We start from the raw sequence: 14,769 nt of genomic DNA, 5'->3' as shown, positions 1-14,769 counted from the left end.
TATCTCCCTCACTGGTTTATAGGCTCCCCTCTGTGCAGACAGGGATGTGGGGAGGGGTGAGAGTGAGGGTCAGAGGCCCAGGCTTCACCTATGGCCCTTTCCAGAATCCAGTCTCCTGGCCCCAGGGCTCCTGAGACAGCAGCTCGCCCAGCACCAGAGGTGGCTGCTCTTACCCCAAGGCTGCCTGGCTCAGGGTGCCGGGAGCAAGCACCACACCACAGCTACAGTGTGGCTGAGTTTTGCTCTGGCTGGAGGTTGCTTTCTCTGACAGGGGAATAAGTAGATGTGTCCAGTTCCTCCTGAGTCCAGGAAGGGGGGACATTTCTGTGTCCCCTTCCCAGGGGCTCTTTGGGAACTTTAGAAACGGGTCCCTAGGACAAGGAAACCCTTTTCTGACAAGACAAACTCAACAGGATAAGCTTGCTTCCTGTTACGTTCCCCAAAGCTGGGGTAGGGAAGCTGCCACGCGAGCTCTCCACTGAGGCTCTGGTGTCTGTGGAGGATTCTGGGTAATGATATGCTCATCCGGGTAGGGAGACTTAGGTGGGAGTTAGATGTCTCCAGATTAGCTGGGGTCCAGCTCAGCACAGAGCCTTCTGCTCATGCCTGGCATAGACAGAGCCAGACCCCAGGCTGGCCCACAAGAAGACAACACCACAGGAGAAAAGTCTCAATCCTTACCTCGGGCAGTGGGTGGCTGGCTTCTCGAAGGGGCATAGCTGTGCAACTGTGGTGTGGCAGTCCACAGCCGTCTCTGAGGACAGGAGAGAAAGAGAAAATGTCAGGTCATAGTTCACAGGGCTGTGGACAGACTGTTCAGGCTGTGTGCCTACACTCACAGCCAGCAGAGTGCAGACAGCTTCACGGCCCAGGGTGTCTGCACACTTGGTCTCTCCATGACTCTCACACTTGCCCTTTGAACGCTGATGCTTGCCTTTGAAACCTGCCTCTTGCTCGGCCATCTTTGACCATCCCGGGTGCAATTTTTTGTCTACACACGGAGAAGCTGAGGGACCCTAGTGGTTCCTGCTTCTGTTTCGGGTCTCCCTGGCAGGACAGTGACTACGCCCATCAAGGCCTTTAAACAGAAGATCTGACGCTGACCATGTCTGTGGTATTCAGGTGGCCGCCATGATCCTGTGTCTCTGACTCAGCCGTTTACAGACACATTCAAATCCCGGTATGCTGAGAAACCAATGGCAGAAACTAAAGGCGAGAAGTGGCCTTTAGGAGCCCCTGACAGAGCCGTTCTGGGAACAGTGCCTCAGGCTGAAATGGTTACTGTAAAGCAAGGGACCAAGGAAGGGGAATTTATCTCCTCGCAATCCCAGGTCCACACATCTTTCGGCTCCCTCGGGGCCCGGCCTGCTTACCTTTCACTTTGGACACAGTGAAGGAGCTAGACGGCTTGTATTTACTAGAAAAGAAAACATGGATCAGTACACACTACGCTCCGGACAGCCTACACGCCTTACACTGCCCTGCTTGAGACACGGGAACCCAAGAAGCTTAGAATATGCTAGAGTGGGGCAGCATGACTTTTCGTTATCAGCAGCTCAGGGAAGCCTTCAGACCCCTTCTTAGAATAATACATGGGGTGAGGGGGCTCCTGGTAGACGTTCTAGTAGGGCTAAAACTCACTGAAGTGCAGGAAGCCTCAAATTCATGGCGATCCTGCTTCAGCCAGAATAAAGGTTTTTAAATGCCTAAGGTGAAGTAGGGCTGGTGGCTGGACCGACCCTAGGCGACCCTGGACTGGATCAGCTGTGGCTCACGGGAGAGTGTCAACTGTGGGACACCAGCTGTCTTTGGTTTTCCTGATTTCTTAGATGCTTCCCGGAGTCTCAGTAGTACGCAGGGGTGGGAAAGGCACGGCTGTGGGTACAGGTATGAGCCTGCATCTATGTGTGAAGGTCAGAGATCGGCCTCAGGTACCATCCACATTGCTGTGGGGAGGATGTTGAGAACAGGGTCTCCTACTTGCCTGGCACTCAGCAAATAGGCTAGGCTGCCACTGAGTCCTGGGCATCCTCCTGTCTCTGCCTCCCCAGTGACAGGACTACAAATACACGTCCCAGCGTGGCTTTTTGACACAGGTCCCTGTGTTTGCACGGCAAGCACTTCACCAACCAAGCCAACTTCCCAGCCCTCAAACATACTTCTACAATAAGAAAACAGTGAAGATCACCCTCCCAAAACACACATGCACACACACTACCACACTATACACACACACTATATACACACAGGACAGGTACCTCAGGGACTCCAAGCCATTTTTCTGAGATTTGACAAAGAAGGGTACCATCCCATTCCTGGTGACATCCACCAGGCCACCTCGATCATCGATGACACCATAGTGGATAGCAGCTCGACATATACTGGAAGACTACAGAATGGAAAAGAAACCACAAATGTAGAGTTCCTCTTCCAGAGCCCTCTGAGGCCCTTGTCCCTGGCCAACCAAAACTCAAAAACTTGGACCGAAACACACCCCACAGACTATTCCCCACTGCCCTTAGCTACATCCTTTTCCTGGATGGCTTAAGAGCTTGTCCGAGCTGCTTAAGTCCTTTCAGCTGCACACGCTGACCCCAGGACTGCAGAGACTCTCAGTCCCGGTGCCCAGAAGTGGTTTCAGTGGCTTTGGAGCCATGAGTCCATTCAGATCGGTCCGTTCAGGCATTCTCTCTGAGTCCCACTGGCTTTAGGCTACCTGGTGGGCTTTTCTGTTTGAGATGGAAAGAAACACCGGCCACACTTACACTTTCATAAAACAGAGAGCCAAAGACCTTCGCCTTGTTGTTCAGACAGCCTGCTGGGCACTGGTACCTGAGGATGAATACAGAAAAGCTTGCTGGTGAGGTCGCCCAGTGACGTCACCGTGCTTCCTCACTAGTGACGATGGACCTCACTGCTGTGACACTCCACTCGCTGTGTTCTCTGTGTGCACATAGGGGTAGAGGTGCCTGCAGAAGAGCTAATTAGATCCCTTGGAGAAGCAGAGACAGGCGTTTGGGAACCACTCATGTGAGTGCTGGATTTAAGCCCTGGTCTTCACACAGAGCAGCAGCCATTCGTCTCTCTAGCCCATTTGTTTGTTTAGAGACTGAGCCTTACTGTGTGGCCCAGTGTGACCTGGAACTAATTATGTAGTTGAAACTGGTTTCAAATTTGTGACAATCTTCCTGCTTCTGTCTCCTCGGTGTTAGAATGCCAGGTATACACTATCCAGTGTGTGTGTGTGTGTGTGTGTGTGTGTGTGTGTGTGTGTAGTGTGTTGTGTGTAGTGTGTGTTTGTAGTGTGTGTTTGTAGTATGTGTGTGTAGTGTGTAGTGTGTGTTTGTAGTGTGTGTTTGTAGTGTATGTTTGTAGTGTGTGTGTAGTATGTGTGTATAGTGTGTGTGTAGTGTGTATGTAGTGTGTGTGTGTAGTGTGGTACTGTGTGTGTAGTGTGTGTGTGTAGTGTGTAGTGTGTGCGTAGTGTGTGTAATGTATGTGTGTAGTGTGGTAGTGTGTGTGTGTGTGTGTGTGTGTGTGTGTGTGTAGTGTTAGATGTTAGATCTTCCTTGATCACCTTATATCCTACCTTTTTCAGACAAGTCTCTCTTTGAACCTGGGGTTCACTGATTAGGTAGGCAGACTGACCAGTAAATCCTTGGGACCCACCTGTTTCTGCTTCCCCCCTCCAGTGCTGGGATACAGACCCTCACCAGCTTTTACTAGGATGCTAGGGACCCAAACTCTACTTCTCAGACTTGCACAACAAGCCTTCACCTGCACTGAGCCATCTCCCTGGACCAGCGTTTGTTACTGTTGTTATTTTTTGAGGTCAACATAGTAACGATCATCCCCCTGTTCACCACGGATGGAAAACTAGCCAATAAGAAAGTCTTCAAGTCCGTGCCACAGACCCTCCAACTTCCCTTCTAAATATGTACGGGCCTAGGAAAAAGTCAGCAAGTTACCCCCCAACTGCACCTCAAGTGTACTGAGACTTGGAAGGACTAGGCAAAGGGCAGCAGGTGACAAAGGAACAGCCAAGTGTAGTGTTGTGTCACCTTACGTCAGCTTGTTTTGTAGCTACTGTAAAGAAAGGGCCTGAGGAGCACTGATGGTGTCTGGAGAATCATCATGAGCCCAGGAACAGGCCTAGCCTCAGTCCCACAGATAAAGAAGGGGGATCACATGTCAAGCCGATGAGGCTCCGGGGTGCTTGATGTTTTTTTTTTCTTTATGGATTGTTGTTTTCTAAATTAAATACTGAATAGAAATCCCTTTCAGGGGCTGGGGATTTAGCTCAGTGGTAGAGCGCTTACCTAGGAAGCGCAAGGCCCTGGGTTCGGTCCCCAGCTCCAAAAAAAAGAACCAAAAAAAAAAAAAAAAAAAAAAGAAAAGAAAAGAAAAAAAAAAGAAATCCCTTTCAATGTTGAGGGTCGTGAGGAAACCCACTGGCTGTTACTTCTATAGTGAGTCTGGGCTACCATTGGTTGTGGTTGGGTTTGAGTCGCCCTGGCTGACTGGAGGACTCTGAAACCTCTATAAACAGACCCTTGGCCTCTGGCTGCCTGGAAAGAGGCATCTGAAAGTGTGTGACATCTTGGGAGCCGAGAGCTCTTTTTGACAGCCCTAGAGCTCTCCAAAGATGTGATCCGGGAGCACCTGCTCGAAACCCAGTTCACCTAGTGCAGACAGCGAATGTCGCCCTGGGTTTAGGTGTGGTCATTCCACCACATCTGGCTTATGTCACCGACACTCAGTGGTTTCCGCTCACAGGACAGTTCTGCAGAGGTTCCCATAGCTGTGCAGGGCACCTGGTGGGTGTGCTCCTGGGACAGCCACTTCCTGGCTACTGTTTCCTGTCACTTCTGTGTGAGTGAAGGGCTCTCCCACAAGCTGGGATGCAGGGCCACTGGGTGATGTGGAGAGCCACCTTCTCCTTCCATTGGATGTTTCAAATAACTCGCTCAATTCTTGACAGGCTCAGACTGCGCCAGTCTCCCTGGGCAGAGGCCTCGAGTGGCACCTTCTAAACACTGCCCCAGATGAGGGTACCACCCCTCAGGGATCAGGGCCCATGCTCTTCTGCCTAGATAGGGAACCCCGTTAAATCCTCAGAGACCTCAAGCTGTGGGCTTAAGCCTCAGGGAGCTTAAAACCAGCCACCAGAGCAGGCTTCACACCCAATGGGTCCCGCCACAGACTGAAGTGAGGCCTGGTCTGTCAGCACCCATCAGGTTGAGATGCGCTGGTTCTAAGAAGAGATTTCGGGTGTGTCACTCCCATGACAGACTTCCACAGAGGCCATGCAGGCTGCAGCACTCTCTGGACCAGAGATAAAGCACTTGGCAGTGACATGTACCCGGCAGAGTTATTTTAGGGTACCCTGGCCAGCACCTGGGGACAGTTTTGGTTGTCCCCACTGGCATTTGGTAGAGATCAAGGTCTGGGAGGTTGCTCAACATCCCATAATATAGGGGGCGTCCCACCTCAATGTCTCATGTACTCCAGGAGTGAGAGTTGAGAAACTCAGGTGACTTGTGACAGAGGCAGATCATTCGTTCAAGTGCTCAGTCTTAGGCAGTGGTCAGGGGTGACAGTGGATGTCACAGTTGAGGGATAGCAGGATGTAACAGTTAGGGGGACAGAGGAGTCAATTTAATCAGTACATGGTACACATGGAAGCTTCTAGCTCAGTCTGGTGTGCCCCCATGTTTCCAGGAGGCTCAGAGTAGGAAGCAAGGCTCTAGCAGATCGTGTGACTGGCATGTGCCTCAGGAGAGTCCCAAGGGCAGCTAGCCCAGCCCTGCCCCACGGGCCTCACCTGTTACATGTGGATCCCTTGCATGAGTCCTTCATCTTTGTGTCACAGTGGACCACTTGGGCTAGGAGAGACACGGGAATGGGACTATGAGGCCAGGAGGGTTAGAAGACCCCTCCCCCCATCCCCAGGAACATTCTGGAACGTTCCGGAATCCATACCACCAGAGCAAGAGCAGCAGCTCCTGGAACAGCATCGGCTGGAACAACAGACCCTTGCTTTATTTCCACTTCCTTTTTCCTTTTTGTTTGCTTGTTTGCTTTTTGATACAAAGTTTCTCCTTGTAGCTCCGCCTGTCCTCTAACTCACTCTGTAGACCAGGCTGTGCTGGAAATCAGAGATCCACCTGCCTCCGCCTCCCCCAGTGCTGGGATAAAAGTCACAAGCTACCATGCACCTTCTAGTAATTTTTAAGACTGGCTTTCACTATTAGCCAGGCTGGATTCACTTGAAATCCTCCTGCCTCAGCTTCCAGAATGCTGGGATGTCAGACTCCCATCACCGTGCCCAGCTCCAGACTCGCCTCTTTAGACAGAGGCATTGCACGGGTTGCTTTCTGATCTAACTACCACCCTCAAGCGAGGCAGACAGAGGGCAGTGCCCATCTCAAAAGGTTCTTGTGAGCATTAAATTAAAAAAAAAAAATCACATGACCATGAATGTCACCTGACACACATTCAGTACCCACAGCCCCACCTGGGTCAGGGAAGGTAAGGCTTACAAAGGGGTGGGTTGTGCAAGGGGCGTGGCTTGTGGTAGGCTAACACACACAGGGTTGGGATTTACAAGGGTTAGGTGTAAGAGGCTAAGTGTATAGGCAGAGGGGTTTGCAAGAGCTTTCATTCCAGCCTGGACACAGGGCTCCTGGCTATCCTTACCCTCATTGTGTCTCTTACAACCAACATGGGTTTGGCCAACCATTCCCACAGCCTTCTATTTTATAAGAACTTCTTGGGGACTTGGGAGCAGTGTCGCTTCAGAAAAAAACCACCGAGGGGGTTGTATAGGTGATCTAGTGGTTAGGAGCACAGACTGCTCTTGCAGAGGTCCTGAGTTCAATTCCCAGCAACCACATGGTGGCTCACAACCATCTGTAATGGGATCCGATGCCCTCTTCTGGTCTGACAGTGACAGTGTACTCACATACATGGAATAAATAAATAAATCTTTATTTAAAAAATGGCCCTGTTGAGACAAAGAGGGCACCAGCATACTTCCTACCAGCTATGCAGTCACTGTAGGTTGGGCAACATGTTTGGAGGCCAAAAGAGCCTCATGTGGGGGTTTGGGGGAAGAACCATGGGGTGTCTGTGAAGAGTGGACACAGCTCTCTCTGGAAAGACCACTGTTGTACCCTCTCATGTTGAGGGACAGGGAACCCCAGGCATTCAGCACGACCAGCGGTCCTGCTGTGAGAAGCACCTCACCAGCCAGTCCCTCAGCCAAGGTGGCTGTCGACCCAGTGCCCACATACCAACCAGACGGCAGCCGAGCTTTCACTGGGCAGGGAAGCAGTAAGCCCTAGGAAGTGAGATGTCCAGGGGTAGAGAGGATAGGAGGTAAGTTTGGAACTGTCTACATTTCGAGAATTCCAGAAGTCTCTGGAAATACCCAATGTCCACCAAAGGACTGGTCTCAAAGAGCAGGGAGCCATCCTCTGTCTGTGGTTCGCTCACATTGTATGAGCCATCTTTGCAGTCAGTCTGTCACAGCCCTATGGTCACCCTTCTTGTATGGATGAGCAAATGAAGCCTTACAGAGCGGAGGAAGGGGCGGATCCGAGAGAGACAGAACCTGGGAAAGGATACGTGGACCATCCTAGAGCCAGCCTGGATGTGTTGTGGTCTGATTTCTGAGTGGCTAGTATATCCCAGAGAACCCCAGCTTTCTCCCAGAGTCCCTTTGAAAGTCTCAGGGAAATCTAACATTAAAATATCTGCCTTGGGGGCGGGGGAGTGTAGCTCAGTGGGTAGCTTGCCTGGCTAGCATGCAGGAAGCTCTGGGTTCTGTCGTAAGTACCACGTTAAACTAGGTTCTGCGAATGTGGAAGCAGAAGGAGGAAGAGTTCAAGGTCATACCAAGTTCAAGAGTCTGGGTGCCCTGAGACTCTGCACTTAATCAATCAATCAAACAAACAAACAAACAAACAAATGCCCTGCCTGGAGAAAAGAGCCAGCCCAGCATCCCCCCTAAGGCTTACTTCTGTGACTTAAAAGCATCGTTTTCAAATAAGACTTGGGGTTGCACCCAGCCAGCTCTGCCCCGTTCTCTCCCCATTGCTGGGTACCCGGCTTCCCTTCTTCACCAGTCCTGTGAAAGATGGCTTGGGGGCAGGCACCCCAGAGACTGAGACACCAACTCACTCATGAAGTTGACGACTGGGGTCTTCTTGGTCTTTGAGGGTTTGACCACCCTGGGTTGAACCCAGACATGGGTTTCCTCGGGAGCAGGGGGCGATTCCACCTCGTTCATCTCATCCACCTCTGGTTTCTGATGGTAGTGCTCTTCTGGCGGTGGTAAGGGAGAAAGAGAACATGCTGGATTCATGAGAATTCCCTTCAGTTTGGTTTTGTTTTTAAGACAGGATCTTACTCTGTAGACCAGGCTAGCCTCAAACTCAGAGATCCACTCGCCTCTGCCTCCTACCATCAAGGGAGATCCTTAGCCACTAGATCCATCCCTAAAATCCTCTTTGGAAAGAGCACCTTACAGACCGAATGTGTGTGTGGTTTGGTTTCACAAAGAGTCGCTTCATCTGCAGAGAGGAGGTTATGCTGGGGACAGGCTACCCCGGTGGAATTCTACCAGCCCTGAGAATAGTCAGCTCGGGTCCATGTTTACTCTGAACCTTGGAGAAGCGGCCCTGTGTGGGGTGGGGTGCAGCAGCCACACCTGAATGTTCACTCTTCCCACTTCTTCCACACAACCATCTCCCCCCACCCCATCCCTATCCAAAGCCCCAGAATTGAAGCTCTCTCTGAGGTCCCCTGCTTCCTAGATTTGTTGGGGCAATGTCACAAAGACTCACATCTTATTTCTACCCCTAGTGACAGGGACCACTCACCTGGCCTAAGTCATGGCTCAGCCACAGAAATTTGCTGTCTTAACACTGGACCTGGCTGGGCACAGTGACTCATGCCTCTAATCTCGGTGTGAAGGGAAGCTGAAGCAGGAGGATTGCTTCAAGTTCAAGGCCAGCCTGGCTACATCGTGAGTAACTTGACTGTCTAGGCTACATAAGGGACCCTACACCCTAGGTGGCTTTTTTTATCTGATGTGATAACCACCAGGACCAAGGGTGGGAGGGAAGGGTTTACTCAGCTCACAGGATACAGTTCAGTGAGGAAGCCAAAGCAGAAGCCAAGAGGCAGGAACTGAAGCAGAGGCCATGAAGGAGCGGCGCTGACTGCCTTGCTCTCCATACTTCTCATCCTGCGTGTACAACCCAAGACCTCCTGTCCAGGGCTGCTACTACTACCCACATTGGCTGGGCCATCCCCTAGTCAAAAAATGCCCCCGGAGATGGCCAGGCTAATAGAGACGTTTTTTCTCAGCCGAGGCTCCTTTTTCTCAGGAGACACTAGATTGTGTCAAGATGACAGAACGAAAAACACCACAAAAAAAATCCCTAACCAATACACACACACACACACACACACACATATTCATTCTCTCTCTCTTTGTCTCTGTCTCTGTCTCTGTCTCTGTCTCTGTCTCTGTCTCTCTCTCTCAACTTATAAGGCAGGGCATGTCTCACAGACCTGTAATTTTCATACTCCAGAGGCCGAGGCAGGAGAATTGTGAGTTCAAGTACGACCTGGACTACATAGCAGGATTCAGTCTCAAAAGGTATTAGATCTGGTACACTGAACTATCCAATGTGGCTTCAAAGATTGCAGATTGGTTGGCCGAAATCCCTCAATCGTTTTCTGCTCAAGGGCATCCTGTGCTCTCCCCTCTCCATTACCATGACCCACCTCTGACCCCCATTTTAAAGCACTTCGGTTCATGGGCCTCAGCTCACTAATCTCCCCACTCCTGTTCAGGACAACGGAAGTGGCCCCATCCGCAAGTGGACTGCCGGGACACCAGGATGACACCCAGCAAAGCAGAGTCTGAGAGTGGGGCTGGCCTTCCCGAGCCGCCTTACCCATGGTGAGCCCCCAGGCAGCCCCGCTGAGGACCACAGTTCTCCACAAGAGTTTGTAAGGGAGTCAGGAAGTGTCCTTCCACACACCTCAGAGGAGAAAGCCCAGAAACTCCCTGATGTCCAGTAGGTAAACCTGCCGGACACCACCCCTTTGAAGCTCAGCCCACCCACCTTAACCTTGCTTATTAACACTCCCACGGGCCGATGAGGGAGGGGGGTGAGTGCCCCCCAGGCTGGCAGTCTGCTTCATAGGAAAATGCTGCCTCCAGTGGGAGAGTCAGACTGTTGTCAGTGGATGAGTTTGGGCGAAGACAATTTCAAGAAGGAAAAATGAAGCACCCATGGGCCTGTCTGATTCCACAGAGGCTCATCATCCCCAAGGGCTGTCTTCAAAGAGCACCAGCCTGGGCCTCAATGTCACCTGCCAGCAAGGCAGGTGTCCAAATGAAAGGCCAATAAGAGGTGAGGCACCCCTGTCTTTCTAGGTGGGCACTGGGAAGTGGGTGGGGACTGACTTATCCCAGGCTAGCCCTGGCCTGAGAGGAGAAGGGACAGGGAAAGCAGAGATGAAGGAACCCACCTATGGCTGGCTGGAATTTCATCTTTGCTACCGGGAGCTCCAGTTTCATACCTGGGAGAAGCTGACCAAACTCCAAAGTGACCAAGTGATGCAAACCCCCACTCCCTGAGAAAAAGAATGCCTTGCAGCAAGGCCCAAGGTTCCCAAGGCTGGGACTCCCAAAGCATGGTAGCACCAGTTCTGGACTGAACCTCGGCAGAGCCCCTGGGCTGTCCAGGCAGCCCCGATGCCCATCTAATCAATGCAGGCATTCACCGGCCCCTAACTGACCGGCCGGGCTGTCTGGGCATGGGCTGGGTTTCTTCCACTGGCCTTAAGCCCTGATGACTTAAAAGCCCAGCTTTCCTGAGCCAAATCTGGTTTGGAAGGGTCTGAGGGGGGCTCGCTCTGCTCCTTCAGAAGAAGGGCGAGTGGTCCTGGTCTCTAGTGGTCACTTCCACTCAGTGGAAAGCTGAGAATCACATACCCAATCCCTTCCGTGGTGGAATGCATAGGGGTGTGGGACCCAAAGGGACTTGGGCACTTTCTGGTGCCCATCCCTGCATAGACCAGGCTCTACTCACTCCCCAACATCCGACATGCAGTACGCTCCCTCCGGGTCCCCCTAGCTCTGAGTGTGGTGACAACTGCGCCTTCAGGCCCTCTCACAACTCATCTTTCTGCTAGGAGAGACGGGGCAGCCACTGCACACATGGAGACGCTGAAGCTCAGAGAGGTAGAGGAAATGTGAAGGCCCCATCTAAGCTCACAGGGCTGGGTGTAGCTGCACACGGTGCTGGGCTCCTCCCCAGCCTGATATCCCCCCACGGGAGGTGCCGGATAGAAGGAAAGTTCTATCCTGATCCTCAAATCCCTGTGTCCCCATTATAGGTCACGGCCTTAAGGGTGCCACGGCAACACCCTTATTTAGTGGCTTATGCAGATAAGCTAAGTTAGGGGAGGTTTTCTGCATGGCTAGCTGAGAAAACCATAGCGCCTGCCAAACAGAGTTGGGTGTTTTCCAGCACAAATAAAGGAATAAGTCCACGGGCACCGTGGGATGGGTAAGCCAGTGTCTGGGGCCTCGGTGTGCTCTGGCTGCTTGAAAGAGGCCTCTGTGGAGGTGAGGATCTCTATTCACTGGCACGCAGGGCACACCTGCACACACACACCACCACCCCTCGTGCCCTGGAGCGCACCAGCAGCTGTCATAACAAGACAACCAGGTCCTTGAGGAGACTGGGGCTCTGGGAACATGCAGGTGGCAGGTGCACCCCTGTCTGACATCCAGAGACTGTGTGAAGACGGAGATAAGACTTGTCTCCAGGGAAGAGCTGTCACAGGGACTCGGCACAAGGCAGGCATGGGATAGCCTGTGAGCAGGGTCTAAACTGTTCCTGTTTCCATCCCGGACCTCCGGCGGTGCCCTTCTCATCAGCTGGAGTGGCAGAGGGCCTACTGTGAACTACGACCTCTGTTCTTCCACATTCCAGGGTCCAACACACTGACCCCATGTCCGTCTCAGGGACAGTACAGACAAGAGGGTCACCACTGCATGAGCACCTTCCCCTGCAGGAGAGCCCACTCCCTCCCTACCCTGTCAGCCCAGGCCGGCTGTTAGAACTACACAGATAGAAATCTCAGCCACAGCCTTCTGGCCGGCTTGTGATCTCAAGCCCTCTTCTGAGACACGACTTCTGAGAGCCCGGAGAATAAAGGGCGAGTTAGGGTTGAGAATGTGAGGTGTTTACCTTGGGAAGGAAAAACGGATGCTTTCTAAGCAGCCCAGTGTGAGCTGACAGAGTCATGCTTGTGGGCTCCCCTGTGTCCCAGCTGCCCCAGACCCACGCAGCCCTGAGAGCAGTCAGAAAGCCATGTTCAGGACAAGGGTTCCAGTGCCTGTGGCCTGGGCACTGATTGCTTTGAGTTTCATGTTTAATCACCTCAGCTTTTTGTGCACGTTTTGTTCAGGGAATGAAACAGAGGCTTGATATGCAGCCTTTGCTGCTCTCTAATTCAAGGCAATCCTCCTGCCTCGACCACCCAAGTGCTAGGATGACATTTGTGAGCTACGGCTGCCCACTTACAACCATCTGTTTTAAGCAGATTGTGGGTGCTAAGGAAAGGGGGAGAGGGGTTCAAGTCAAGGCCATATCCACTGTCCACTGGGACCAGGCCAAGGAGCTGCCTGTGAGGGGATCTCAGGACAGTGGTGTCTACAGGGGGCAGGGGTGAGTGCAGAGGGTTGAGGGGGCAGGGGTGGCTGCAGGGCTGAGTTTGGATCTGACTTCATTTCCACAGCAGGGCTGTGGCCCTCGAGCCACCTACCTCGGTAACACAGGTTGTTCCGACAGCCACCTCCATAGCTGGACGGACACTCAGAGCAGGGGCGGCCATGTTTGTAGGGAGCCTCACCAATCCAGTTTCCCCTGGAGACAGAACAGAAACACCATGAAGGAAGTCATCTTTTAGGGCCAGGATTCCACCAGGGGAACCATAAACAGGGTCCCCTATAAGTCTGGGTAAGGGAAACGCAGCAGCTTGACCTCCCACTCCAGTACCAGTCAGCCAGGGAGTTCTGGGTACTATGATGAGAGCCGGTCACTGAGCACTGTGTAAGGAATGGCTCCTGGGTGACATATGCGGCCCCAGACCCATCTAAGTAACCTCAGCCAGTGTCCCCAGCCCTGGGCTTTGGCTCATTATTCATTTAGTGGGCAACCCGCGGTCAGTGATCACGATAGTATCTATAAAACAAAGAAGCCCACCAGGGTGGCCTGTGGTGGCTTTCTAGAGAGGCAGGAGCTCCCACTAGAGCTGACAAGATAAGGCACAGACACCTCTGTGTACCCCGTGGCTCACTCCACCGGCTAAATGGGAGAGAGGCAACCCTGAACCAGGGAGAGAGGGGGGTTCCTGTTGGGGGGAGGGGTCTTGCTTCCTCCTCCACACTGTCACAGTACACCCTCCTCTCTATAGACCCACCTGGGCAGCTGGGACAATCTCTGGACGTGGCTGTGGACCCCACAGTTCTAACCCCTCAAATATCTGGGCTAGGGACCCACAGTGCGGGGCACTGAGGTGAATGTCAGTGGGACATCAGGCATAGACTGAAATACCCCCAACTGTTCATGGGAGAGCATGGTGGTCTTCTTGCCCACAGGTGTTTTGTCCTGCTCCTCAAACCAAGTTCTCCTCAGCACACTGGACTCTGTTTCCTTAAAGACAGGGTCACGCCTCCAGGCTTCCCCATAAGAGATTAGCGTTCCCCGAGCTGGCAGGCCTTTCTAGCTAGACAGCAGATGGCTAGGCTCCCAAACCTTGGACTAGCCCACGGATGGCACTGTCTACACACATGAGGCCGTAGGGACAAGAGCCAGGCACATCTTGCTCCATTCCCAGCCTCTTGCACATCATCCCCTCCCTGGTTCCATGATGGTGTCCAGAGGGGCTAAGAGCCTAGGAATGCCTCTTGAAAGGAAAGGGCATGGGAATTGTGGAATACTATACAGCAGTCAAAAATATCTAGCAAACACACTGACCGTGGATGGGTCTCACAGGCAGTGCCCGCCCCCCTTCACAATGGAAGCAGCCTCCCCTGTGACCGCACCTCAGTATGGGTCTTTAGGAAAGCCATGTTAATGCAATCCAGAGAGCGGGGGTGGGGGGTCCTGCTCCAGTAGGACCAGTACCCTCATGAGAGAGTCCCAAAGCACATGCTCACTTTCTGACCTCTTCCATAGCCATGTGCGCACGCAGAAGGAAGATGGGTGACTGCAAGTCAGGGGACATTTCCCTAGAATCAATGCCTCTGCACCTTCATTCTAGATTTCTACTCTCCCACACAGGGCATCAGCAAGTGTCTGCCATTAGGCCCTAGCCTGAAGTCACTATATATAGGTCCTAGGCTGGTCTAACAGAAGACCGTGATGCTGAGGTGCCTTTACCAAGAACGGGGAGAGAATAGCAATGGGGAGGGGGAAGCTTTTATTTCTGTTTAAAAAAATCCTTTTGCGTTTATTTATTTAATGTGTATGCATGTGGGAGTTGGCCTTTTCTTCCTGCTATGTAGGTCCTGGGAATCGAACTCAGGTCATCTGATTTGGAGGCAATCCCCTTTACCTGCTGAGCCATCTCACTGGCCCTAAGAGTTGTTTCTGATTAGAGGGCTCAACCTGTGGCTCCATTTCAGAGAAAACAGCACTGGTAATGTGTTCTCTCTCTCTCTCTCTCTCTCTC

General features: G+C 52.4%; 1 protein-coding gene across 2 annotated transcripts in view; it reads right to left on the bottom strand.

Annotated features, from left to right (window-relative positions):
* Positions 1-14,769, bottom strand: part of Crispld2 (cysteine-rich secretory protein LCCL domain containing 2) — a 58,336-nt gene that overhangs the window by 21,117 nt on the left and 22,450 nt on the right. For both annotated transcript variants that reach the window (XM_006255708.5, NM_138518.2), the window contains 7 exons: positions 12,859-12,959; positions 8,185-8,328; positions 5,825-5,885; positions 2,766-2,832; positions 2,259-2,389; positions 1,374-1,417; positions 682-754 (listed from right to left, as the gene is read on the bottom strand). In XM_006255708.5, the coding sequence (XP_006255770.1) occupies positions 682-754; positions 1,374-1,417; positions 2,259-2,389; positions 2,766-2,832; positions 5,825-5,885; positions 8,185-8,328; positions 12,859-12,959 (621 nt within the window). The remainder of the gene's footprint in view (positions 1-681; positions 755-1,373; positions 1,418-2,258; positions 2,390-2,765; positions 2,833-5,824; positions 5,886-8,184; positions 8,329-12,858; positions 12,960-14,769) is intronic.

Source organism: Rattus norvegicus, chromosome 19 (assembly GCF_036323735.1).
Source record: "Rattus norvegicus strain BN/NHsdMcwi chromosome 19, GRCr8, whole genome shotgun sequence".
In the NCBI taxonomy this organism is placed as follows: domain Eukaryota; kingdom Metazoa; phylum Chordata; class Mammalia; order Rodentia; family Muridae; genus Rattus; species Rattus norvegicus.
This window is presented reverse-complemented; position numbering and strand designations above follow the sequence as displayed.